General features: G+C 39.4%; 1 protein-coding gene across 2 annotated transcripts in view; it reads left to right on the top strand.

The window, feature by feature from the left end:
• LOC131799213 (transformation/transcription domain-associated protein) overlaps positions 1 to 27190 on the top strand; it is an 80778-nt gene that overhangs the window by 15205 nt on the left and 38383 nt on the right. Inside the window, exons 35-92 of one of the 2 annotated variants that reach the window (XM_066173756.1) lie at positions 446 to 516; positions 643 to 746; positions 974 to 1097; positions 1198 to 1345; positions 1702 to 1787; positions 1908 to 2019; positions 2744 to 2824; positions 3207 to 3305; positions 3637 to 3711; positions 4223 to 4249; positions 4626 to 4673; positions 4788 to 4874; positions 5388 to 5484; positions 5921 to 5985; positions 6272 to 6328; positions 6646 to 6750; positions 7272 to 7337; positions 7555 to 7644; positions 8172 to 8300; positions 8718 to 8831; positions 9242 to 9334; positions 9504 to 9574; positions 9661 to 9709; positions 9833 to 9889; positions 9983 to 10050; positions 10152 to 10263; positions 10634 to 10723; positions 11168 to 11332; positions 11703 to 11785; positions 12245 to 12314; positions 12513 to 12596; positions 13012 to 13119; positions 13256 to 13329; positions 13624 to 13723; positions 14078 to 14182; positions 14582 to 14623; positions 14727 to 14798; positions 15299 to 15403; positions 15635 to 15734; positions 16055 to 16101; positions 16227 to 16301; positions 16476 to 16553; positions 17336 to 17396; positions 17501 to 17588; positions 17688 to 17774; positions 17984 to 18060; positions 18621 to 18739; positions 18945 to 19004; positions 19082 to 19224; positions 19332 to 19434; positions 19916 to 19978; positions 20072 to 20119; positions 20518 to 20775; positions 21095 to 21211; positions 21693 to 21812; positions 22223 to 22366; positions 22839 to 23000; positions 23450 to 23608. In XM_066173756.1, the coding sequence (XP_066029853.1) occupies positions 446 to 516; positions 643 to 746; positions 974 to 1097; positions 1198 to 1345; positions 1702 to 1787; positions 1908 to 2019; positions 2744 to 2824; positions 3207 to 3305; positions 3637 to 3711; positions 4223 to 4249; positions 4626 to 4673; positions 4788 to 4874; positions 5388 to 5484; positions 5921 to 5985; positions 6272 to 6328; positions 6646 to 6750; positions 7272 to 7337; positions 7555 to 7644; positions 8172 to 8300; positions 8718 to 8831; positions 9242 to 9334; positions 9504 to 9574; positions 9661 to 9709; positions 9833 to 9889; positions 9983 to 10050; positions 10152 to 10263; positions 10634 to 10723; positions 11168 to 11332; positions 11703 to 11785; positions 12245 to 12314; positions 12513 to 12596; positions 13012 to 13119; positions 13256 to 13329; positions 13624 to 13723; positions 14078 to 14182; positions 14582 to 14623; positions 14727 to 14798; positions 15299 to 15403; positions 15635 to 15734; positions 16055 to 16101; positions 16227 to 16301; positions 16476 to 16553; positions 17336 to 17396; positions 17501 to 17588; positions 17688 to 17774; positions 17984 to 18060; positions 18621 to 18739; positions 18945 to 19004; positions 19082 to 19224; positions 19332 to 19434; positions 19916 to 19978; positions 20072 to 20119; positions 20518 to 20775; positions 21095 to 21211; positions 21693 to 21812; positions 22223 to 22366; positions 22839 to 23000; positions 23450 to 23608 (5442 nt within the window). Of the gene's footprint in view, positions 1 to 445; positions 517 to 642; positions 747 to 973; positions 1098 to 1197; positions 1346 to 1701; positions 1788 to 1907; positions 2020 to 2743; positions 2825 to 3206; positions 3306 to 3636; positions 3712 to 4222; positions 4250 to 4625; positions 4674 to 4787; positions 4875 to 5387; positions 5485 to 5920; positions 5986 to 6271; positions 6329 to 6645; positions 6751 to 7271; positions 7338 to 7554; positions 7645 to 8171; positions 8301 to 8717; positions 8832 to 9241; positions 9335 to 9503; positions 9575 to 9660; positions 9710 to 9832; positions 9890 to 9982; positions 10051 to 10151; positions 10264 to 10633; positions 10724 to 11167; positions 11333 to 11702; positions 11786 to 12244; positions 12315 to 12512; positions 12597 to 13011; positions 13120 to 13255; positions 13330 to 13623; positions 13724 to 14077; positions 14183 to 14578; positions 14624 to 14726; positions 14799 to 15298; positions 15404 to 15634; positions 15735 to 16054; positions 16102 to 16226; positions 16302 to 16475; positions 16554 to 17335; positions 17397 to 17500; positions 17589 to 17687; positions 17775 to 17983; positions 18061 to 18620; positions 18740 to 18944; positions 19005 to 19081; positions 19225 to 19331; positions 19435 to 19915; positions 19979 to 20071; positions 20120 to 20517; positions 20776 to 21094; positions 21212 to 21692; positions 21813 to 22222; positions 22367 to 22838; positions 23001 to 23449; positions 23609 to 27190 lie in introns of both variants that reach the window. The other variant, XM_059116918.2, reaches the window with a different exon arrangement.

The raw sequence follows: 27190 nt of genomic DNA, 5'->3' as shown, positions 1-27190 counted from the left end.
TAATTCAGAGGGAGTCCAGGCGCTTGTCAGTGAGTTGGATCTCAGAAATTTGCGAAGTACACTGAATCTGCATTCTGCTCTAAATTTTCAAAATATTCTTTCCCTTTCTCTTCTCTTCCCTTCCTTTCCCTTCTATCCACTTTTCTTCGTTTCCCCTTCCCTTTCCTTCTCTTCTCGTCTCTTCTCTTCGTACCCTTTTCTTTTTCTATTCTTCTTTTCTCAATTCCGTTTTCCTCTTCTCTTAATTTCCTTTCCCTTCGCTTTTCATCCCTTCCTCTCTCCTTCCCTTTCTTCTTTTCCCTTCTTTTCCTAGTCCATTCCTTTCTCTCTCCTCTGCAATCACATTTACTCAACAAATATAAAGATAAACTACCTTAGATTTACGTGTAAGTGTCGCTAGCTAGAGAACTTGTCATTGGACTTACTCGTCCCTTTTTTGCTGTAGTCTTTTCTTATAGCCATAATGTCTCTTGAAGACACTGAAGCGATATTCCAACAAGTCTTGCAACACAAGAGGTATGAGACCACCAAACTATTAGCATAGGTTAGATAGTTAAGCTAATTAAGCTACATGATATATGCCTTGGTTTCAGCTTTGCCCCGAAATATTCTCTCGTTACTGATGTCTATTTTTCCTCTCAGCTTTAGAACTGAAAAACCTCCCATTTGTAACAAGACAGCTGTACCACCCTGTCCGGATGAACCATCGAAGAAAGTGTTTGAGCAAGCTATCACTGGTGCATTGTGTAAGTAGGCAATGCCAGACTTTATATTTCATCCAAACTAGCTTGGAAAGTAATCACTTGTAACTTACATTTATCTCGGGACAAATTCAGAATCCAATCTATTGCTTAATGTATTGTTGAAAGAGTCGTGTTTGGCCGCGAGGTCTGCCACGTCCGTTTGACGGGACGTGGAAACCTTACATTTAATGGAGATAAATGATGTAAATTTTGCATTTTTCTTCCCATAGTATCTGGAACAATAAAAGAATTAAAGTCAGAGGCAGTTCCTTTTGTGTCGCAAATTGTGCGACATTACACCATTGTGGGTGTGGTCCAACAAGCCGGACCGTGTCCGATCAAGACTCAGGCAAGGTAACTGACAACTCATTGTTAAAGTGCTTCGGGTGCATTTTTGCCAAAAAAGGAATAAGAAAATGATCGATTGATTAATTTTTGCTCCTGGATCTTCAAGGAATCGCCGAGGAATTGACGTACATGCCATGGTTGATGCTATAGCAGCAGTAATGTCGATGGAGGATAAGGAATTTTACAAAGTGGGTGAATTGGCTGTGGCTGTCATGATTGAAACTGCAAGCGCAATAACAGGAGATCCATACAAGGTTAGTATGGTGGCAGAAGAAAAAAAACCGGTAAACAAAGTCTTAACCACACTTGTGTTTTAGTTATTTCCCTAAAAGGTTTCGATGCCTAAATGTTGTCCGTGAGTGGCATTTTAGAATTGACCTGATAGTATAGTGTTAATAAAGCAAAACTTAGTGTTGGCGCTGCAGGCTGCGGGTTTCTCTGCGGGAAGAGCAGTGTTCGTGCCGAAGCGCTTCTAGTGAGGGCAGTTTGCAGGCTATCTTCTCACTCCCTCTCACTTTGGCAGACGTTTTAGGGTTCTGAAAGTGGCAGATTCTACTTGAATATTGGCTTTTTGATTAAAAACTGAGGGGACGATCTTGTCATCTTGTAGGCTGCAAGGCTACCTTTGTTTGAATACCTTTCTGAAAAACTATGTGGATGTTGTTACGAGAGGGCGTGGTTTGCAAAGAATGGAGGGTAAGTTGCATACCTTACTTTTCAAACTTTAATTTGATGTTTCTGTTAATTCTTGTACTTCTTAATCGGCATGCTCAACAGACAAATAAAATACATTTTGTTTGTTGGTTTATTGTTCAGTTGCACGGCCATCAACTTCCTAATGCAGAAAATGCCTGTTCAATGGATCATTGAGCATCAACTGAACTTCATTAACGCATTGTGTTTTGTAATGATGGACCTCACAAACGAGGTGAGTAGGTGTTGCATAGAATGTCGTGTATCGTGCATGATAATCATCACCTAACTTTTTCTTCTTCCTCCTCGTTTGTAGGATTATTATAAGCCCCCTCTGTAATAAGCCCCCCTCTTCAATGAACCCCCTCTCTATTTAGCCTCCCTCTCCATAAGCTCCCTCTGTCATAAGCCCCCTCTCCATAAGCTCCCCTCTCCGATTAACCCCCTCTGTAATAAGCCCTTTTCCCAATTAACCCCTCTTTAATAAGCCCCTCTTTAACAAAACCCTTCTCAAATAACCTCCCTCTATTTAACCCCCCCCTCTCCAATTAGACCCTGTCTAATAAGCCCTCCTCCGATGAACTCCTCTCTGACAAGCTTCTCTCTTCAATGTACTCCCTCCCTGATGATACTCCTTCTCTTATGAGCCGTCTCTTTGACAAACCCCCCCTCTCTGGGAAGCTTCCCTTTCAAATAAACTCCCCCTCTCCGATGAGCCTTCTCCCTTATTAGGGGGCCCCTCCCTTTCTCTAATACGCCTCTGACTCATTTATTTCCTTGAAAATTAGTTAAGAGAATCTGCTGTTACATCAGGGTAACATCCTTGAGTTGATAACTTTTGGTATCATTTAAAGATATTGTGAGGCGGTTTTATTCTTCCAGCTTTGTTAGATGTAAGGGTAAAGACGACTCTGCTTAGTTTTTAAGGTTTGTCTTTGGTCTTTTTCTTTCCTTTTAAGGTGTCAGCTGGTACTGTTGACAGAGCTAAACAGACGTTAGAGGCTCTTCTTAAACAGTGTAATGCCCCCAAGGCTGGAGAGGTACGATAACAATGGATGCTCATGTATTTTTCTTCAGAAACTATCTTTTCAGAGAAGCAAACAGTCTGTTCAGTAATAGCTCACAGGTGACATCTAAATGTGATGAGAACTAAAGAGTGGCATCTGAGGTACAGCTTAGGGTGTCATTGGTGTTATTACAACATTCTGACGTCATCTGTGATCTATTACCGCACGGACCCAGAGCAACATGGAATTATTCAATATATTTTAACGTGGAATCTATTTATTAATCAGACATTATCCGTTCAGAGAAGCGAACATTTGAAGTTTTAGTTTAATGATGGTGATAAGACTCGTATTGTAATCTGTCCGACTGTTTATCAACGTTTGACTTCACGAACATGCTTCGATTTTGATTCAGGATAAAAATATTGCTACAGTGAGGGAAAAGGTCCTGCCTTCAGTCACTCAACATCTTGTAAAGGAAATTGTTTCACCAAACCAAACCATTCGGCAGCAGGTTAGTTCATGTGTTTTCTATACTTACACGTCGTTTAAAAGGTTTGATCTTACTAACTTGCTGTTACGAGAGCTTATCCTGTTAGCATACCACGAGGTGAGAGGAAAAACTGCTACCCCTCTCTATCCCTCCAAGGTGACTACTTGTGCACTTCCCCACCCCTCCCCCCTTCCCAGCAATTCGTTGAGTTCCCGGAAAAGTTTTTGATGTCCATTTATCCTCCAGGGTCGAAACAGGTCCAAGAACGTCAGAGAACGAAAGAGCTTTGCAAATCTGAATGGACACGAAATACCTGTTTCTACAAAATTAACGGGCACTTCTTTATCCACAGGCTCAACATTCTGTTTCTGTGCTTGCCGAGATTTACAAAACAACCGTTCACAATATCATGCTTCCCCACAAAGGAGTAAGTTTAATTTGTGCCACTTTTATCACTTCTCTGTTATGAAATTCTAGTAAAATGAAGAAAATGACCTAACTTTTCTAATGATTGAAACTGACCAATCGTAACAGTCACGCGCTACTCGAGGCGAACAGTCAATAATAACACTCCAAACTGACCAATCAGTTTTCACAGGTCAGACAAACAACTCCTCCTTGGACTCTGATGATGACTTTCGCTTCGGTTTTCGAAATGTTAATAATTATCACTAACAACAGCCTTTTCTTGGAAAAATTGGATACGATAAGTCCTCCATCATTTTTTTAAGGTAAACCAAGGGTACTAAGTCACAATCAAAGCTCAGTTTATTGCAAAAGACACATTGCAAACAGCAGCAAGAACAGATAACCTTTTACTCTAAAATGAAGTCTCTGGAAACGCGCATTAGAAACGTCAATCTAGGCGACCTAGTTAATCGAAAAAGTGTTTCTTTTTTTTTGTCCGGTAATTTTTTCTTTTTAATTTTTGTTTGTAGATTCTGGAAGACATGATTCCACCAAAGGTAGGATTCATCAAAGTAACACATGGTTAAAATGTAGCCTATGAACAGAGCGCATTCTAATGATTGATATATGAACAAAACCAAAGTAATAAAGACGAACAATCAGAGTGAAGGAAAATTTTTAAAGGAGCCAACGAGAACTCAAACTGAAACGAGCAAACTGTCTAAAGCGCGGGAAAACGCGGGTGTCCAAGTTGCGATCAGGGTTAGTCTTGCATCTGATTGGTTTAGAATTAACTCGAGCTTTAAAGACCAATCATTGAGCAGCGTGGGGTGAAAACCAACGCAATTGCAGATTACTTTCGGCACTTAATCGAAAACTGTTTAATTACTGTGAAAGCTTATTAAGAAGAGTGTCTTTTTCTGTCATTCTCAGAAACATCTTCTGCGTCACCAGCCAGTCAACACTCAGATTGCATTAATGGTATGACAGTTTCCATTATTATTTGTACGTAGTCCGAGTTTTATCTTTTTCCTTAGACAAATGTATCTCATTTGTTCTTCAAAATTTTATCTTTCCGCATTTTTCCCTTTGCAGGATGGTAACACGTTTTGTACGACGCTGAATCCTCGTTTGTTCACCATGGACTTAAGCATTATAGAACATAAGATATTCTTTCAAGAGGTACGATTATACATCAATGTTGAGTTTATATTTGATTTCAGACGTTTTCGTCTCATTTCGAGTGGTTTCGTCCGATTTTAGACGGTTCCATCCCATGTCGGACCGTTTCGTCTGATTTGAGACGGTTTCGTCTCATGTCGTACCGTTTTTTCTGATTTCAGTCGGTTCCGTCTGATTTCCGACGGTTCGGTCTCATGTCGGACGGTTTCTTTGTCAGATGGTTTCTCGTGTCATGTTTTTGCACAGTTCCGTCCGGTTGTAGACATTCGGTCTTATTTCGAATGGTTTTTGTCTGATTTTAGACGCTTCTTTCCGTCCAAAGTCGGACGCCTCCGTCTCATTTCAAAGTTGTTCATCTTATTTCTAACGGATTACACAGTTGTTTACCATGGACTGTGGTATTACAGTACCTTAAATGTCCTTTCAAGGGACTAGAATGTACATAAACATTGATTTTACTCTTACTCAGGAAGCTAGCTGAAAATGCTGGGTTTTTTTTTCGTTTTCTCTCAGCTTCTTTCTCTGTGTGAAGCAGATGACACGCAACTTTCCAAACTGCCTTGTTATAAGGCAGTCCAGTCCCTGACTCCTCTTAGGAAAAGTGCTCTGAGTAAGTTCATTGACTCACATTTATAGGCACGCCTCTTGTCTACATATTGAGTTCTTACCCAGTCAACACAAGCAGGCTTTCTTTGGTAGTGGACATGATGTATTGTTTCAGAATGACTTCACGGAAAGCAGGATATACTTAGACGTTTTTTACCTTCTTGCGAGTTAAAATTTTCATCTTCTTGGGACGAGAAGCATATCTCCCGAGACAAACCTTCTATCGCAAGAAGGGAGTTACTTAGTTTCGAGCAGTACTGCTCTTTGAGTTAGATCACTGACGGACGTTTTAGACACAAACAGCGTTTCCGCAAGGCTTGACTTGACATTATTGTAACGCGATTGTAAAAAGGATTTGTGTAGGTAAGATTGTCGCCATCTCATCAAGGCAAGAGATTATCACAATGAGGTTTAACTCTCATTCCTTACAAATTTTACAGATGCCCTAACCGCTTGCCATTACATCGTTCAAGCGAAGGATAAAATCTTCACTGTGTTGTACAAGGTAAACAATTTACGGACCTGTAAAGTTGACACTTTCAATCATTTCTTGTAAGATTGTCAAAGAAAACTTCTGTGTTTTTTTGTGGCTAGAGTTGTAGTGAAGGGAACAAATATATATTTAAGCATTTTAGAATTTTGTTTCAACGAAAAAAAATTGATCTTAAGTGAGCCAACGTTTTTGACTAGCGCGGAATTGTTTATGTGTGTACAGTTTCACATGCAACAAACGGAAGCACTTCACTTCTCAAAGAGAACTCCTGGCTAATAGATGTATTTTGTACATGTAGGCGTTGAACTCTCCTGTAACAGAAATACAAGAAGCTGCTAAGGATTCTATGAAGAAGGTAGTGTTCTTTGTCACGAAAAACGAAGCGTACGTAACTGGCGTTTTTGAGCAATCGCTTCTTCATGGCTTCGTTTCTCTTATATTGTGCATTTATTATTGTTGCTTGAGAATGTGCATCGGTGCATTAGTTCATTTTTATTTCTTACCTGAAAGTAAACAATCTAGCTGATAAATCACCGAGTAAAAAAGTTCTTAATTTTTAAACACAGAGAACAGTATGAAGAAAATGAATATTGATATTAGGGCTTAAAAGGCTAATGTACACATTCGGGACTACTTGACAAACTGATCAAACAGATGTTTGTGTTTTTCCAGTTCATGGCAGGAACTCAAGTAGACATGGAGCAGGTCCATATGAGCATAAGACCTCTGTTACTCAAGTTAGGAGACTACAGGAGTTTAAACTTACAGCTTATACAGGTTAGATAAGAACCGTATTAAACTACATTTCTTAAGTCAAAACATGTAAATGTTAAAAAATATTTGACAATGCTGTAGGATTTCGGACGGGTGCGTCCCATTTCAGGCGGGTGTGTCCCGTATGGAACGGGTGTGTTCCATTTCAGGCGTGTATGTCCCATTTCAGTTAGTGTGTCCCATTTCAGGCGAGTGTGTCCCATTCCGGGCGGGTGTGTCCCATTTTAGGTGGCTGTGTCCCATTTCTGGCGGGTGTATTCCATATTGGACGGGTGTGTCCCATTTCGGGCTGTTGTGTCCCATTTCAGGCGGGTGAGTCTTGATTTCGACCGTTTCATTCGATTATAGGCGGTTTTTCGTTTTCAGACGGTTTGGAGGAGAGAATGTAAATGGAATTTTAAGATTAATTTTCGAACCTTTTTGCGTCAAAATGAGCTAAAAGTTTGAAGAGAAGTTAAACATTTATATATATTTTTTAAAAAAGTTTAATGGCTATACTTTCCCAAAACTTTGTATTCTTTCAGCGATTATCTCATTTGATGGAGCTCTTTCCAGCCAGTTTTAACGAGAAACTCTGTGAGCAGCTTTTGGTAAGTTTTATTTCAGGGTTTTCAGTAACTTTTTACATAACCGGCTGCCGATGATGTAATAGGCGGCTATGCCCTAAAAGGGGCTTTAAGGCGAAACCCTAACACTAGGACCTGCTTGCAGGCTCAACAGACGGCGGCAAGAGTTCTTCTAGGCAGCCGTAGAAAATGGCTCTAACATGTTTAAACACTTTGCTAATTGTACGTCCTTCTTTACCAGTCTCACTTAAGAAAGTGGATTGATGTCGTCACAACTGGTACTACGCAGGCGCAGCAAGCGGCTGGAAAAACAAACCACACTCCTGAAGATGTAAGTGAGCTTAATTGGAAAATCCTTCACATTAGTAACGTGTTTAATTGTGCGTCGTTAAAGCATGCATATCTATGGCGTGACCAATACCACCTAAAGGTAAGCTGCAATTGTTGTTATGTCTCTTGAGAATCGCTTTCGGGCAGTGATCGGAAAAATCCGATTCCTTACCGACGCGCAGCTCACGAAACGAACTGAATCCAACAGGTGAATTGTAATTGAAGAAATTGCAGGAAAGATGCCTGATAAAAGCGCAGGCTCACCCAGGCTGGAACCGGTGCTTCTTGGATTTTAGTTAGGCGCTACCACCAACTGAGCCATGAAGCAACGTGTAGTTGGGAGTGGGGAAAATCTTGATGTGATTTTTGTTTCCCTGAAAGGAATTTTAAAGCAAAGAAATAACTGCGGGTTAGTGGAATGGTAGAGCAACAAGCTTCGTTAACCCGCGGAATAAAACTCTTCTCGTAGGACTCTCATGTTTTAAAGTGATCCACGCATGATATTTCTTCAATTTTTTTTCTTGCCAGTTTGCTCAAGAATTGAAAATCTGTGCTTCGATAATCAACATGTTCTACTTAATTCCTGCTGCGTCATCGAAGCTGATTGAACATCTCGTTACCTTGGTTCTGAAGGCAGAAAAAGCTCTTCTGATGGAGGTTGGCAATAATTGGTTTTAGAGCCGTTTGCAATGGGGGTCAAAACACGAAAGCCAAAATAATCCCAGTGACCAGTCAAAGGTTAACATTATCATTAGCCAATGAGAACTTAGAGTGAAATCAAACAAACTGCTTGAAGCGCGGGAAAAAGCGAATGGCCAAGCCCGGATTGTCTTTTGTTTTGCATGATTGGTTGAGAGGATGGTGCGGGTTTTCTGGACCAATCACAGAGCAAAATTAAGATAAACGAAAGCAATCCCGGACTACTTTCAACGGTTTGGTTTATGTAATAAGCCCATGACTCCCTTCTGCAGCCGATTTTAACACAAAGCCGCTTATCGATAAATAATCTTGTAGACAGTTGAATGAAAACCGATTTGGACATATTAATTTGGGTTATTTGTTGACACTGTTTAGATTGGAAGCCCGTTGAGAAAGCCACTGTTGAAGTTCTTGGTTCGCTATCCTATCCAGACCGTGGATTATTTCTTGTTGCAACTTGCAGGATCCCAAATGAACCGTCTGTTGATGGTAAGTAACTTTCATTTCCAGAAAAATTTCAACAGATGGGTGTCCTTTCCGTTGGGAATATCAGGATAAAACTAAGAGAATGAAGCTCTGTAATGCGGACCGTTACTGCTCCCGTCTCATCGCAGCTTAAGGTGATATATCTAACACCTTAACCCCTGAAGAGTGACTAGCATCCAATTTCACCTTACAATATCACCCCTGAATGACATTATGGTCACGAAAATAAAGGAAAAGATCACCAACTAAAGAAGCTCTTGATTGTTAAACAAATTCTCCTTGTCAGTATCGTAGGAAATGTATAGAGAACAGTATGGAGAATATAAAGACTAATATTAGGATGTAAAGGTTAATTGCAGCTCACCTGCGTTGTTCATTTCTTTACTGGTGATGTTATCTCTCTCTCTTCACAGTACATCCTTAGCCAAGATATCTCCAAACCTTTGAGACAGACTTTAGAGGCACACTCCTTAAAACTAGTTAACAGTACTTTCAGCATTCCTCAGGTAGGTTTCCCTCACTGAATTAACTGAGACATCGTTTATAAACAAGTGTTCTTGGAAATAATATGCGATCCTTCCAAGAGGCTCCTCGACGTGATAGGAAAAAATTCCAAATCTGAGATAATAAATTCTCTTTTACTAAGTCGTTCATGCAATGCTCTCTTCTTATCAGCCCTCAGAGGATCAAGTTTCAGCTCTTCAGAACAAGATGGAGTTACAAAACCAAGGCATTAAGATCATCAGGTTTGACAAGTTTTGTTTTTTCCCCTTCATTTGGGTTCTCGCTAAGGTGATTGAATATTAATCTCTCAACAACTTTAATCAACCAGGTTGATGGTGAAGTTTAACGATTCATGGCTTCCAGAACACCCTGTTTTGGTGAGTGCTACAACATGTGCATTGCTCTGACCACATGTTGTGTTGACATATTTTTTAAAGGTTTTGAAATTTTGTGCGAAATTCTTGAAAAAGTTGTAATAAAAATTCTCTTTGCACTGATAGATTGGCCATTTACGAGGAATATGGGTATCTAATGGTTTTCAGGACAGGCTCAAAAAGGTAAGGATATGTTTTTCTATGGAGCTCTTTGGAACTGGAAGTCTGTGTTTTCAACATTGTGTAATTTTCGTTTTCTCTTTTTTTCCCTTCCAGGATGGAACACCAATTCATCGCTGGAGAGAACCAAAGCTGTTAGCAAAATGTTTATTGAACTACATCAAGTAAGTCGGAGTTACGTTTATGTCGTGTTTCTGGATGAAGGTCTTTCTTCTTTCTTCTTTCTCTATAAACCAAACAATGTTCTTGGTCTCCTCCATTTTAGGCATAAACCATCGGAGGTGGAATTACTCTTCCAGTTACTTCGTGTGTTCACCATTCGTCATGTTCCTGACTTCCATTTTCTGAGAAAATTTCTAGATGAAACAGTGGCCAAGGTAAGTAAAGGTTTACTTCCGCTTCCTTTCGGGAGAAATGAACGTTTATAAGTGTGTCTTAGTGTTAGAGGCAGAAGAGATTCCTGCCTGGGAGTCATACTAATGTGTTCGGAGGTAACCTGTAAGCGTTAGCCCCTCTGGCCAAGAGCTAAACCTTAGCAACTTAGGTTAAGAAAACCAAATAATTCTGTGATGATCTAAGACTCACAAAGAGCACAGCCATAACCTCTTGCTTGTTATGAGTATTGTTGCAATTGAAGTGAATGGTGTGGTCTTTAGATCAAAAGGTTTATTTGTTTTAAATGATTTATTCACCTATTTATTTATTTATTTATTTTTGTTTTCTTATTTTTACCTCCTTTTTCACCAGGGTTACACGGTGGAACAAAAGAGAATTGTTTTCTTCAAATTTGTGGAACTGTTTCATGATCAGAATTTTCCTCAGGAACTTAAAGCCAAGGTGCTCTTTACAATAAACTTAGTTAGCTAAACCTGAACGCCCTAACTAGGTTTGATTTCTAGCAATCGGCGGCTCAAGCCATTCTTAAAACGTTCACTGTGTGTCCCTTCTCGTGCTCTGGTAAAGTGTTAGCGAGGCCTCTTACGCCAATCGCTCCAAGGGCTGTTTTTTCCGGTTTTATATTTGACGCAAGGCATAAACGCTGTCAACTTTGGCTGTAGGCGCTGTTGCACGTGGACAGGGCGTGAAATGGTAGTGACGTGATGTTGAAGCAAGGTATTATGCGAGATAGAATCTCGCATGCCTGCATCTCTCATACTTGCCGTATCTCTCATCTGAATAAAAATTCTGTCTGGTCTACCAATTACCTTGTTTTATAAGTTAAGGTTTAATCGTTGTACACTGGTAACTCACTTCGATATACTTGTTCTATTTTTTCCCAAGGCCTTGCAGTATGTGTTGATTCCCATGTTTCAAGTGTCGTTTGAGCGGGGGGAGGGTGACGGTCTGATAGGTGGACCCCCCAGCCCTGAACAAGACAGCAATGAAAATGTTATCAGCGTGTTTGTGTGTAAAGTTGTGGATCCTGATAACCCCTTTGGAACATCTGTAAGTAGAACTTTAATATTATCACTAAAAGTAATCCATTTTGATTTTGATAGACAGTCGCTTATAGCTCAGTCTGGGAGGCGCGGTGGCCTGACTTGCAGCGCGCTGAACTCCGTGACGAGAGGTCTGGGCTCGAGCCCTGGGCCCGAGCCCTGGACGTGTTTTGATGACAGAACAAATTTGTTTGGTATAAAAGGGTTTTCAGATATCTTCTTCAAGAGTACTCTCACCCGGTCGATCAGACCACACGACTATTGGCAGGTTTCGATGACAAAAATAAAGTTTTAAGTGTTGAGGATTTACATTCTTGGATCACTGGCATATTTTAGAACCCATGACAATTGTAGTATCTGTTTCTTTGTGATTGCAGGATGCAGTTCGTATTTTGTTGCTACAGTTCTCAGCGTTGCTGGTAGAGCACGCCTCACAACACATACATGACGCAGCAAACAAGTGGGTGAAGTGACTTTGAAACAATGTTTTATTTGCATGACTTAAAGAAAACAAATTGTGTTTTATGTAGTAATCGCGTCCTAGGGAGCTACCGAAAAATCATTCAAATTTAAAATAAAAAAATTTGCGTATTATTTTTGAGAGAGAAAACTCCTTTTTTGACAGATGCGAGATTATTCCAAGAGTAAAAACTATTAAGTAATTGATAACGCCTTTAAAAGTCCTTTTTGTGTTTTTAAGTGTCGTCCACTGGGTGGTTCTCCCTCTTCCTTTCCTAATTTAACATTTATAATAGTATTTTTTTTGTGTATAGTTATTACTGTACCGTAATCCAGGATTCTCTCATTGGACCTTGATCTTTAATCTGATGTAAACATTCCACATTGATAAATATGTATCGTGAAATTCTTACCAAGCCAAAAGTGGTTTGTAAATTACTTTTTCCCGTTTGTTTTTTAGGCGGCAAGGTATTAAATTACGTCGTTTGATGACATTTGCTTGGCCCTGTCTTTTGCCAAAACAGTGTGTGGTAAGATAACATTATCGCGCGATATTTACTAATAATTTAATGTCGCAGTGGTTTTTCTCCTTACGGGATCTATAGAAAAACTTATATTCGCGTATGGAAATTAAGTAAATTCTCTTCCGTCACAATCACGTTTCTGCCGTTCTTTAATTTTTGTTAACTTTCTGGATCGTTATTTAACGGAGTTTCTATTTGTTTTAGGACCCATCCACAAAGTACCATGGTCATTTACTACTGGCCCACATCATTGCCAAGTTTGCTATCCACAAGAGAATCGTCTTACAGGTACAGCATGAGTATACCAAAAGAAAAGGAGCACTACATTGTCAAAGTTAAGGACTGTTAAGAGATCGCCAAAAGGCACAAAGGCGTGACTTGTGGGCGGGATGAGGATCCAAAGAACTTTGGATCCAATTTCATTCAGAAATAGTAATACGGTGTGTTTTAAAACACTGACACAAGTGGGCACGCCCTTAATGATAGGGAGGCTCTTGTGTCGGAAATGAGACTGAAAAATTTGTGAACACCTCTGTACAGAGTTGATTTAGGTAGAGTTGTAACAAGAGAGAGAGAAGAATAGATTTATTGTACAACGCCACGCAGTGAGAAACGAGATGAAATGTCGACTTTTAAACCATTTCAGAGGACAGACCCAGAAAGAGGTGAATATTTCTAATGATCACATTTACTGTTCTGTTAGGTTTTTCACAGCTTGTTGAAAGCTCATGCAGTCGAGGCTCGCGGTGTTGTGAGACAGGCTTTGGACATTTTGACGCCTGCCATGCCAGCAAGAATGGAAGATGGAAACGTAAGGCATTATTTACAGATTTGCCTCCTACAGCAAATAAATAGTTTGAGAATCAGACGGTGCCTCAATTGTTCATCGATCTGATATCGAATTTTATTTTCTGAGTTCTAATACAAGGGTTTTTATTCCTTTTAAGGCGATGCTGACTCACTGGACGAAGAAAATTATCGTGGAAGAAGGTCACACTGTGGCCCAGTTGGTTCACATGCTGTACGTTCAAAATTTCTTGTGTCTAGTTCAAGTTATTTGAACATCCTGCCGATGTTCGTATGGTCTTAATTGGAAGAAGTAGCTCGGTTAGAAAACCCGGTGCTGTAGTCTCTGACTCCTTCTCAGTCCTCTCTCTTCTTATAAACATTTAAGAGGGAAGCGCGCGAGAGGTGCGCCCGTGTGAGAAGATAGGAAGGGAAACACGCTCTAGCGAACAAACGAAAACATACATTAGTTTATAGAGTAGTAGTGTAGTCTGATTCCAAAAACATTATGGAATATGTTTTCCAACAGGACATTATTGGTTCGTCATTATCGGGTGTACTATCCTGTAAGAATCCATCTGATTCAACACATGGTTAGCGCTATGCAGAGGCTAGGATTTACCACCAGTGTAAGTGAAGAAAATCTCGACAATATGATACCTTTCCTAAATTATTTTCCTCAGTTTTGAGAAAAGAAAATTAACTTAACCTTAGCCCTAACAGAGTGCACATTTCCAGTTCTAGAAAATTCCTTTTTTCTTTTTCTTATGCATTCTTTGATTGGTTAGACGCTTCCCAAGATGGCGATGTAATTTTGAAGTCGTCAGCAACGTTCTCTCGCGCTGGGCGCCCTTTGCGAATATCGGTATAACTTCACATGGTTTACTGTATTCGTATTTCCTGGCGTTTTATTTACGACAATCAGTCAAAACTTCTTATATTAAAGCACTAGAAAGTCTCAAATATTTTGTTAATGTGTTTAGGCGTCTATTGAACATCGTAAACTTGCTGTGGATCTGGCAGAAGTGATCTTAAAATGGGAATTGCAACGAATTAAAGATGACCAGGAACAAACGACAACTTCAGAGGTATACCATATTGTAGCAAGGTAGTATGTTGTAGCGGTTTTTTAAGAAAACACACACTTTTTTTCACACTACAGCCCATTTAATGTACGGAATATTTTATGGTAAGTTAATTACGGATACTTCAAGTTTAGTAGTTAAATTCGATCGTGTCGTAGGAAGAATCTTGGTTTCAGACAAGTTGTAAAAATACCCACAGTTCTGATAAGGGGGGGTGGGGGAGGTCTTTGAACCCCCTGGACCCTCCCCATGGACTGCCACTGTTGTATAGTGTTAGCAGAAATATGTTTGTTCATCTCGTGTTTCGAAAACTGAATGAAGCCATATACTCTGCCGAACTAACAGTTCACTACGGAAAACTTTTTTTTTTTTACTTATTTTAACGTTTTGCTGTTTCAGCAGACGACGGAATCTTCTAGTTCATACACTACAACAGCTTCACAGGTAGGGTTACAATCACAAACATTTGATTTTGTCGTAGCTCTTTGACCTCTGGTGAGTAATACTCTGAGTTTCTGCATTAATTTGTTTTCTTTTTCTTTTATAGGTGGGAGGTGTTAAGCGACCTTCTGAAGATACTCCCAGTCAAGAAACAAAAAGAACGAGATCCATGTCCCAGGTTAGCAAAATGATGCTCTGTTCTCGTTTTGTTATAGCAATTGTCTATCGAACGTCGATAATAATTCTTGATTCCTTTGGTTTTACTACACTACGCTCTTTGATTGGTCTAGAAACTCGCGCCACCTTTTCAACCAATCAGATTCAAAACGTGAACCATTGACGTCTTGGTCACTCGCACTTTCCCGCGCTTGCAACTGATTATAAATAATAATAATAATAAGGACTTTATTTATAGAGGGGGACACGTAACAGCTGAAAAGCTGACAAACCTGTGGCCCTCATTTGTGTGTTTTGAGTTCTCATTGACCCATTCTGATTGGCCGTAGTTTTCACGTAGGGTTTATCTACCCTCTGTCAAAAAGCGCAATAGCTGCATTATTGATTCAATTTTTCAAAATTTTTGATAGAACTTTTGATGACTCTCAGTTATTGGGATTGGGTTAAGAATCGGTTATTTCATAAAATTCAGTCATGTGATATCTGTTATATCGTGTTTAGAGCACGGCCTCAAGGGTAGCAGTTCAGGAGAGTCAAATCAAATCTCCACTGGAGAAGCACCACGCTGATGCTGTTGTCAACTTCCTTCTTAGGATAGCTTGTCAGGTAAAACAGTGAGTCTGTGCAGGTGAACCAGGAAACTGCCAGGGAAATTTAAGGGGGGGGGGGAAAGGGTGAAGAGGGCCTTTTATGAACTGGCATCCCGTCCAGGGTTTATAGCCATACTCTTAGTTCGTAAGCTGATTTAATGTAGTTTTAACTCGGAGAATGGCTAAAAGCAATTTCTGAGTTATTATTTACATGTGAGTTTATATGTGAGTTCGGTTGTCGTCATAGGTGAATGAACCATCGACTACTATGGGATCCCCTGGTGAAACTCTTTCCCGCCGATGTGTAGTCCTCCTGAAAACTGCATTGAAACCAGATGTGTGGCCAGGTGAGTGACAAGGGGTGGAGCCTGTGCAGTTTGAGTGACAAAGGGTGGAGCCTGTACAGTTTGAGTGTCAAGAGGTGGAGCGTATACAGTTTGAGTGATAAGAGGTGGAGCCTATACAGTTTGAGTGACAAGAGGGAGATTATGTTAAGCTTATATGACAAGAGATGAAGCAGGAAAATTTTAATTGACAAGAAGCTCAAAAAAAAAATCAAGGTGGAGTGACAGGGTTTAAACCTAAGACTTTTGTTGAAAATAGGGTGAAGCATATACAATTCGATTACCATGATGGGGAAAATATGAACCTTTTTCCTTTGTTGTAGGTACTGATCTGCGGGTTGGATGGCTGGACAAAATCTTAGTTACTGTGGTACGTACTATGATATGTTCTTTGAATCATTAAGCATTTGTTTGCTGGGATCTTTTACTTGGTTTTTTGAAAAATTTTTTTTATATATATACGTTTTCAGTACTGATCTTCTTTTAATCTTTTAGGATCAAACGCCGGCCGCCAATTATGCTAACGTGTGCACAGCTATTGAGATATTGACTTATCTACTGTCAGTCTTGGTAAGTGGAAAATATTTGAATGTTTTATGATGGCACCATGTTCTGTATATCAGCAATTTGTTGATAAGCGACTGGATGTCATAGAAACAGATTTCTATCCGGTGATTGGCTGTTTCCTTATTACTCATTACTTTTCAAGGAAGTCGTTTAATTTTTCTTTGCTGTTTCTTTCAGCCGCAGCAAACCATCCTGACTCTGTTTAAACCTCTTCAAAGAGGAATTGCTACCTGTATGACTTGCCAGAACACAAAGGTACTCGTTTTTAATTTCTGTTTTTGTAATAGAAGTGTACTGTAAATTGTTTAACCAATTTTGTCATCTTGAATGTAGGGGTAAGTGATTGAGCGATTGTGCGCACGTGTGTGTACAAAGGGTTATTGGGTGGATGAACAGGTGAGTTGGTGAGTGGGTTTTCGTAAATACACAGATCCACAGCGCGTGTGTAAATCATTTTGTGAAGACAGGGAGTTGGGATAAGGAGTGAAATTGAGCCAAGGGAAACGAAAAACGAGGAATGAGGAATGATGAACGGGAAATGGTAAAGGAGTGGGATATGAGCAATTCAAATTAACTTTGATTGTATGCATTTAATGTGGAATATGACAGTTTAAGTTAGGTAATATAGCACTCTGTTAAATATGAAGAGACAAGCGTGCATCACGGCCTTGACAGCACCACCCATTTTACGCAATGCAGACCTATTTTTGTTTCCTGTACTTAATTGTAACCGAAGGCATTTTAAAGTTACTCTTCTGGGTCACGAGATTTTGTGCGCACTTCAGTATTCTTCGTGTGTGTCAAAAAAACTCGACTAGCGAATGTAACGATTTCGTGTAACAGAAAACATGTATGGGAACGCGTTCCGATGCTCTACCACTGAGCCACAGAGACTCTACGGTGAGCGAGGTCTATTACGAAGTTCATATGACACGCGTCCTGCATACTGCCAAGATTAGCAAAAGATGTTGAACACTACTTGATGTGTTCAGTTCTGCGCACAAATTACAATAAATGTTGTGTGTTTTTCTCTGTAGGTTATACGTGCCATTCATACTCTTCTCGCCAGATTGATGACGTTGTTCCCCTTGGAATCAAGTAAATATGTAGCCCTTTTTTTATCTCTTCAGTGTTTGATTCACATGCTATTTTCTTAAAAAGTGCGTTAGTAACTTAACCTAAGTTTGGAATTTCCTCTTTAGGTGCAGCAACTTCAAAATATGATGAATTAGAAACCTTGTACGGAAACGTCGGCAAAGTAATATTTGACGGCCTCACAAACTACGAGAGGTATTCATGTTTTTCCTGTTGGAAAATTTAAAACCGTACATCATTTCTGTGAACCGTGTGTTGTAACTTTATGGATCATTTTTGTTGTGCACGTTTTAGGTCGGCCAATGGAGCAACATCTATTTTCTACGGACCTTTGATGATGTTGAAAGCAGCTTGTATGAACAATCCTTCATACATTGATCGGTAAGGTTACATTTATTTGATTGCCCAGCTAACTGCAAGAAACTTTGCCGTATCTTATGTATTTTCATGACCAGATGCACTTTAAATTCATTTTGTTTGCACCTATTGTAAGACCGCGTTCTCTTCATCTAGTAATATTCAGTTTTTTTTTTTTTTTTCCTGATTGCTTATATTATATTCTTCGCTATTTATTTTACATTTTCCTTTAGGTTGATGACTCAGTTTTTCAAAGCATTGCAGCGAATGCACAAGGATCATATTAATGCTGTGCTCGGAGAAAGCACAGGTATTTTTTTGTTAGAAAAAGTTTATTCCTCTCACTGAGATATTTTTAAATAAATTGTTGGAAGAAGGGGGGGAGTGTTATGGTTTCGTCGTAGGAGACGCCCTGCCCTTATGGTTAATGCACTGGACTCTGAGGCGAGGGGTCTTGGTCCGAGACCTGGCCTGGTCATTGTGTTGTGTTCTTGGGCATGACACTTTACTCTCACGGTACCTTTCGCCACCCTCTCCGCCTAGTAGAATAAACTGGTACCGGCGTCATAACATCAGTATGCAAACTCTCCATACCATGCTCTAGACATTTCTTAAGGGGCTGACAAGATGAATTTCTTTAACAATCAAGAGCTTTTTTAGTTGGTGATCATTTCCTTTATTCTCGTAACCTAAATTTGTGATTCGGGGATGATATTGTAAGGAGAAATTTGTGCTAATCACTCTAAGGGGTGAAAGGGTTAGGGAAACTGGGATAAGCCTCGGCTGAATGAGCCACATGGCTCGAGTACAGACTTCACTTATCTATGGTTTGGCCAACGTAATTTCGTTTGTTGTCTTCTGCCTTCTTAGGTGCAAGTGATATGTTGATTCTGTGTCTGGAGTTGATCCGTGGCCGACTCGGAGTTATGAGTGCCGAGATCAGAAAACTGTTCTTTATCATTCTCACGACACTGATTGAAAAATCACCCGTAAGTACACCAATTGTTTTGAGATTTTTGCAAATCTTGCTAACCCTCGTAGATTGTCAAATTGTGTCAGAGTGAAAATCAAGGAGTTACGTTTCATGAAGAATTTCCATCTGTTAAAGAAATTCTTGCCTGTACCATTGCACTCTCCTGTAAAACTTTGATGTAAACATAGCTACTTCTAATCCACACATATTTTTTCGTTCAGGATTCAAAACTTCTTCGCGCCATCACGAAGTTTGTAGAAGACTGGATAAAGACCAAAATGGTAAACTCGCAAAATGACATTACGAAACATTTCTCTTGTAATTTTACTTTTTACTTAAGGTCTATGCTTCATTTTAGACGCAAATGACGATTCAGCGGTTGCCCACTCTAAGGGAGAAGTCCTTGCTACTGGTGCGGATGATGGCTAATTACGAGAAGAGATTCCCTGAGGATTTTGAACTCCAAGCGCAGTTTTTAGAGCTTGTTAATTACGTCTATAGGTAGGAAGACGATAAATCTTGCTGAGATCTCACCAGTCTCTGATAGCTTCCATACGTTTCTTTGTAAATATTCTGCCATTTAAGCTTTGTTTCTTTCTCTGTTGCAGAGATGAGACTTTAGTTAGCACCGAACTGGCTTCAAAACTTGAGCCTGCATTCCTGTCAGGATTGCGGTGTATCCAACCACAGATCCGGTCAAGATTTATGGAGGTAACGTGTTTATATAACCTGCCCTTACCCCTCCCTCCCACCTCAACATTAAAATTCTCGTCCCTGCTGCGTTACATTTTGTGTTATGTCGAAAAGTAGAATCTCGCGTGACATAAAAACACTATTTTATTTCAGTGTTACTTGTTATAAAAAACGTGTGATGAAGAAGTCTAACAATGATTTTAATTTTAGGAACCAGTCAAACCGGTCATTATTTATTGCTGGGGGGGACGGATTTTTTTGGGGGGGGGGGAGGGAACGGAGGGGGATCATTAGAATACTATAGAGCCTCAGGAGGGAAATTTTATTGTGACAGAACCAAAATTCTCTGGGTCCCCTCCCTCTCTTCCACACTCCCCCCCCCCCCCTCTCGGGGATAAATGTGGACCGGTGCCTTAATGACAATAAGCGAGAAAGTGTATCGCTTTAACTTTCTAGTTGACACACTTGAATAAACATTGGTTATTGTTATTTGTGACAGGTTTTTGATAAAACCATGAAGAAGAAGCTGTATGATCGACTGCTTTATGTCTTCTGTTCTCAGGTAGAATTGATGCTCGGCGCTTTCTGTGTTGTAGTTGAAACACTTTGTTGTACTTAAAAGCTAACAGCGCAATTTTTACTTTTTCTCCAACAGAACTGGGAAGCAATGGGTCATCACTTCTGGATTAAACAATGTATCGAGGTAGGAAATGGACTGTTGGTAATGAAAAGAAAAAGATGTCGATCATCGAGCTCTGTTTGGTTCATTTTGTTGTGTTCTGAGGCAAGACTCTGTCTCTCACAGTGCCTCTCTCTCCATCTTGGATTATAGACGATATCGGTGAAATGTCATGGAGATCAGACATCTTTTTGGTCAATATCAGTATCTGAGCACCCGCGCGCCTACCCCTCCCTTGACCCAACTTGTTATCAGTTGAATGTTCTCGAGTTAGGGGAGAGGTAGTTGAACAGGAGCCCATATACTGACTTTGTTCCCAAATTTTTGCGGAAGGTTGGGTAACCTGTGTCCTAGCATCCAGGAAGAGTAGTAATATTGCTGGTCGCCTCAAGCTATGTACGTGTACTGTTCCTTTTTTTTAGCTTCTCCTAGCTGTGTCTGCATGCGAAAGGCCTGTAACACCCTCCAGTACATTCAGCATGCTTCCTTCTGTGACATCGTTCCTTCGGTCTGCCGACAACCACTCAGGTAAAGAAATTCTTGCACATGTTCAGCGACAGAAGACCGCTGTCCCTGAGGATAGTAAAGAAGAAAAAATGGAAACAGACAGCAGTGCTGCTTCAGAAAACAAGAAGGAGAAAGATGACTCTCGTTATCTCTTTGAGATCGATGATTCCGAGGTACATAAGCAAGTAAAGCAATACATTTTTTTGAAAGATTAAGGCTTTTGGATATCAAAAGCATAGTCTCATAATTGTTATAGCCTTTCAATCCCAGGACCTCCTTCCTTTCTGTCTGCCATACAATTTTTATGACGTTAGTTCGAGAACTTTGTATTTGATCAACTAATAATCCCCTTATTGCTATTTTTCTTTATTCCCATCACTTTTCTGTTTGATATTGTATGGGTATGTAAAAGAAATTCTGTTTTGGTCACTTATGGGAGTTTAAAGGTTAACTCAGACTGAGATAACCTTTGTTTTTCCTTTGTTGTTGTAGCAACTTCTCAGCGCTTTGGACAAAGGTTCTCCCGTCAGTCGAACAAAGGAGAGAGACGCTGTCAAGTTACTGGCTGAAAAACACGGAAAATTCATGGACAAGCTACGTGAGGTCAAGGTACAAATTGCTTTTGATCTTAACTACAGAAACATGCTCCCTGGCTATACTGTACATGCTACCGACCTAAACCTCTCTCGTTTTTTCACTTCTCCACTTCTATCGCGCTGTTTACCATAATCGCGCTTTGTTTTACTCACTAAATGTCTGGAACGGGCTAAATATTGACAGATATAAACTAATTTTATGGTGCTTTTGTATTGTATGCTTAAGTAATTATTTACTACATTGTTGGTGGAAGCGGTATACATCATTATTCACTTCCACTTCGGTAAATAAACGTTTATTATTTTTGGGAAAATATAATTAAGAGAACATAATTAATGAGTGATTCCTATTAGGAAGTGTCACAAAAATTTATGTCAAAGATTATGGCCTCAAAAACCTCTTTTGAGCTTACGCTGCATGTTATTTTAAACGTTAGCCAAGTCGAAGCTGAACGGAGGTGGTTGAATGCTCTGTCGTTCTTTTTCTTCTTTAGACCGCATCGTTCCTGGGACCCATGGCTCAGTTGTGCCACAAGTACTCCAACCTGGCACATACTGTGTGGATAGATCTGTTCCCACAGCTGTGGAATCTGCTGACTGAGAAACAACAACAAGTAAGCTGATACATATCCTATGATCGAGCATGAAAATGCTTTTTAATGAGTGCACCTTTTAGGATGTTGCTGTTTCATTGCTCCAAAGGCTACAAATCACTGCGCGCGCCCTCAGCCGGCTTTGAAATTTGTCAGTCGAGACATAGCAACCAATCCTAATACTGCAATTAGCAAGCAAACATTAGAATGCGTTTGCAAATTGTTATTCAAGACATAGCTGTCAATCGAGACACTACATTTAAGAAGTGAAACTTAATCCCGAGCAAACAACAAGCGTGCATCACAGTTTGGTTGCACTTTAGACCTAAACTTGCCAAATAAGATCAAGTTATATTCTAAGTTTAGCAAACCACAATCACCTTGTTATCTATAAGTCATGTCTTTTTTTTCCCGTCACGCTTGTTTTCCAGGTTCTAGCGGGTGAGACCAGTCCGTTTATGTGTAGTGGAAGTCATCAGGCCCAAGTGGATACATTTCCCAGTTCAGTTCACACCATACTGGAAGGTGTCTCTAAGTGTAACCCAGCTGTTCCCATTCGACCCTGTATACTCAAGGTAGGATTACGCCTTCATATTCACGTAACTAACGTAGAACGGCTACGCTGTACGCCACTGTTCTCGAATCTTCCAAAATTCGATTCGACTCTTTACGCGCGTTATTTGCAACCCGTTTTAATCTCGACATACGGTTATGGGAGGACAAAAATGGCGTGCCACATAATAAGAGGCGGTTTGATTGAGTATCGTCAGATCAGAGCAAGAGTAAACATCGCAAGAAGCCAATCAGAACTTAGATTGAATAAAATAAATGTAGCCGGCCTTGAGCGCGAGAAAACTGGAGTAACCAGGTTAAATATCTCATTAGTTGGGAGTGTAGTGCGAGTTTTATTGACCAATCACAACGCGTAGTCGAGCAAAACCAAGATAGTCCCGGATCGCTTTCGACATTCGGTTGAAAAATTGTTTCATGAGAGTGTGATTTCAGTTAAGCTTGTTTTTAGAAGTTTCTTTTTATCTTGTTTTGTAGTATCTTGGTAAAACGCACAACTCGTGGCATCGTTCAGGACTTATGTTGGAGGACTATGCCAGTTTGTGTGAAGAATATTCCAATCATCAGATAACACATCAACAACAACAAGTCATTGATTTTTCACCGTTTGAAGAAGACCCGTCAGAAATTAACCAACATGTATGTTATAAACCATGCAATAAGCTTCTTTTGTTATACTTAAATTCCTTTTGACATCGCCACCTCTGACTCAGAGATTGTTACAGGCCTGATTTTGAATGGATTTGAGAGAGATTTGAAAACAATATCGCTTTTGTTGGTTCATTATCGATAACGTCCATTGCAATGCTTTAAAAACGTTTTGCTGATGTTTCAATTCGTTTTTCTTATTAACGAGTCTCTATTATCGCAGGTGAAAGGAATGCGTTTCTTTCTTTTGATGTAAGTCAAAGTAAGGGCTGTAAGGCAAAGGGAGAGCAGTATAGGAGAGACAGAAACGTCCGTAGTTTTGGTTAATGATAAACGAGAACTGTGAAGAAACAGAGAAGGCGTTTAATAAACTTCCTTCACTAAAAACGTATGGTAGTTGTTGACCCTCATGCGAGGTATTGTTTCTTTGTTGTGATCAGGAAACTCTTGACGCTTTAGCGGAGATGTACTCATTACTAAATGAAGAAGACATGTGGGCTGGTCTGTGGCAGCAGCGCTGTCGGTATCCTGAGACAGCCACTGCTATCGCGTATGAGACCCAGGGCTTCTATGAACAGGCACAGTCTGCTTACGAAGTGGTACGTGAAATCATGTATAGTCAACCAAGCTCTTAAGTTTGCGCCTTAAGAATCTGCATATAAATTTTTTTCAAGGTGCCATCACAAGGCGTGAAATTGCGCCTAATACAGGCGCCAATGCGCCTAAATTTTTCACTTTGGCGACCAAATCCTGAAAGTTAGTCGCCAAATTGGCGACTAGAACGTTTCATCATAACCTTACCAAGAGATATAGTGAATTAAAAAGATTTGCAAAGATAAATCGGCGGAAAACTTCCTCGTTAAGTTTGTTTCCAAAACGTAGCACATGCATCTCGATGGATAACTAGACGCCATCTTGGATTTAGATGAGCCAGTGAGTGTCCACTTTGTAGCACGTTAATTTTGGAGGGTCTATCTAGCACGCTGACAGCGTAAAGAAAGATTTTGTGTGTCTTTGAAAATGGCGAATTTAGGAGCCAAGTGGCTATCAGAAAAAAAAGTTAATTTCACGCCCTGCATCAGTTTTAATCTTCTCCATCCTTCCCAATCCTTCTTACTTCTTGGTTAATTGTTACCTTTCTTGTGTTTTTTATATATTTTTTATATTTTGCGTTATCGTTCAAAGTGGAAATTATTCTGCATAGCTAAAAGAGGCTATTCACTATTTGTTTTCTGGTTTGTTTGACTGTTACGTTGGCATCTCGCGCACTATTTGTTCTCTGCTTTGTTTAACTGTTACGTTGCTCTCTCGCGCACTATTTGTTTTCGGGTTTATTTAACTGTTATGTTGGTATCTCGCGCACTATTTGTTTTCTGGTTTCTTTAACTGTTAAGTTGGTATCTCGCGCACTATTTGTTTTCTGGTTTGTTAAACTGTTACGTTAATATCTCGCGCACTATTTGTTTTCTGGTTTGTTTACATGATACCTTGGTATCTCGCGCACTATTTGTTTTCTGGTTTGTTAAACTGTTACGTTGATATCTTGCGCACTATTTGTTAAACTGTTACGTTGAAGTGGTGTGTTACGCACTATTTGTTTTCTACTTTCTCTACCTATAACGTTGGTGTGTTGCGCACTATTTGTTTTCTACTTTCTTTAACTATAACGTTGGTGTGTTGCGCACTATTTTTTTTCTACTTTCTTTACCTATTACGTTGGTGTGTTGCGCACTATTTGTTTTCTACTTTCTTTATCTATTACGTTGGTGTGTTGCGCACTATTTGTTTTCTACTTTCTTTATCTATTACGTTGGTGTGTTGCGCACTATTTTGTTGCTACTTTATCTATTACGTTGGTGTGTTGCGCACTATTTGTTTTCTACTTTCTCTAATAAATACGTTGGCATGTTGCACTATTTGTTTTCTAGTCTCTAGCTCTTACGTTGGTGTGTTACGCACTATTTGTTTTCTAGTTTCCTTAACTATTACGTTGGTGTGTTGCGCCAATTTGTTTTCTACTTTCTTTGCCTATTACGTCGGTGTGTCGCGCACTATTTGTTTTCTAGTTTCCTTAAGTATTACGTTGGTGTGTTGCGCACTATTTTGTTTCTACTTTCTCTCACTATTACGTTGGTGTGTGGTGCACTATTTGGTTTCTACTTTCTTTGACTAATACGTTGGTGTTGTGCGCACTATTTGTTTTCTACTTTAACTATTACGTTGGTGTCCTGCGCACTATTTGTTTTCTTCTTTCACTAATACGTTGGTGTTGTGCGCACTATTTGTTTTCTACTTTAACTATTATGTTGGTGTGTTGCACACTATCTGTTTTCTACTTTTACTATTGCATTGGTATGTTGCGCACTATTTGGTTTCTACTTTCTTTAACTTTTACGTTTGTTTGTTGCGCACTATTTGTTTCCTACTTTCTTGAATTAGTACGTTGGCATGTTGCGCACTATTTCTTTTCTAGTCTCTTTAGCTCTTACGTTGGTGTGTTGCGCACTATTTGTTTTCTACTTTTACTATTACGTTGGTGTGTTGCGCGCTATTTGTTTTCTACTTTGACTATAACGTTGGTGTTTTGCGCACTATTTCTTTTCTACTTTCACTCTTACGTTGGTATTTTGCGCACTATTTGTTTTATTCTTTAACTATTACGTTGGTGTATTGCACACTATTTGTTTTCTACTTTAACTAATACGTTGGTGTATTGCACACTGTTTTCTACTTTTACTATTACGTTGGTATTTTGCGCACTATTTGTTTTCTACTTTCACTATTACGTTGGTATTTTGCGCTCTATTTGTTTTCTACTTTTACTATTACGTTGGTGTTGCGCTCTATTTGTTTTCTACTTTCACTATTACGTTGGTGTTTTGCGCACTATTTATTTTCTACTTTAACTACTACGTTGGTGTTTTGCGCACTATTTATTTTCTACTTTTACTATTACGTTGGCGTGTTGCGCACTATTTGTTTTCTACTTTTACAATTACGTTGGTGTTTTGTGCAGTATTTGTTTTCTACTTTTACTATAACGTTGGTGTTTTGCGCACTTTTTGTGATCTACTTTTACTATTACGTTGGTATTTTGGGCACTATTTGTTTTCTACTCTCACTAATTGGTGGGTTTTTTTCGCACTATTTGTTTTCTACTTTTACTAATACGTTGGTGTTTTGCGCACTATTTGTTTTCTACTTTAAGTATTACGTGGGTGTTTTGCGCACTAATTGTTTTCTACTTTCACTTTTACGCTGGTGTTTTGCGCACTATTTGTTTTTAACTTTCACTATTACGTTGGTATTTTGCGCTCTATTTGTTTTCTACTCTCACTAATACGTGGGTTTTTTGCGCACTATTTGTTTTCTACTTTTACTGTTACGTTGGTGTTTTGCGCACTATTTGTTTTCTGCTTTTACTATTACGTTGGTGTGTTGCGCACCATTTGTTTTCTACTTTCGCTAATACGTTGGTGTTTTGCGCACTATTTGTTTTCTACTTTCACTTTTACGTTGGTATGTTGCGCACTATTTGTTTTCTACTTTTACTATCACGTTGGTGTTTTGCGCACTATTTTATTTTTAGTTTTATATTACGTTGGTGTGTCGCACACCATTTGTTTTCTACTTTCACTATTACGTTGGTATTTTGCGCACTATTTGTTTTATTCTTTAACTATTACGTTGGTGTATTGCACACTATTTGTTTTCTACTTTAACTAATACGTTGGTGTATTGCACACTGTTTTCTACTTTTACTATTACGTTGGTATTTTGCGCACTATTTGTTTTCTACTTTCACTATTACGTTGGTATTTTGCGCTCTATTTGTTTTCTACTTTTACTATTACGTTGGTGTTGCGCTCTATTTGTTTTCTACTTTCACTATTACGTTGGTGTTTTGCGCACTATTTATTTTCTACTTTAACTACTACGTTGGTGTTTTGCGCACTATTTATTTTCTACTTTTACTATTACGTTGGCGTGTTGCGCACTATTTGTTTTCTACTTTTACAATTACGTTGGTGTTTTGTGCAGTATTTGTTTTCTACTTTTACTATAACGTTGGTGTTTTGCGCACTTTTTGTGATCTACTTTTACTATTACGTTGGTATTTTGGGCACTATTTGTTTTCTACTCTCACTAATTGGTGGGTTTTTTTTCGCACTATTTGTTTT

Source organism: Pocillopora verrucosa, chromosome 10 (assembly GCF_036669915.1).
Source record: "Pocillopora verrucosa isolate sample1 chromosome 10, ASM3666991v2, whole genome shotgun sequence".
Lineage (NCBI taxonomy): Eukaryota > Metazoa > Cnidaria > Anthozoa > Scleractinia > Pocilloporidae > Pocillopora > Pocillopora verrucosa.
Note: the sequence above shows the minus strand (reverse complement) of the source record. Positions and strands in the feature narration are given on the sequence as shown.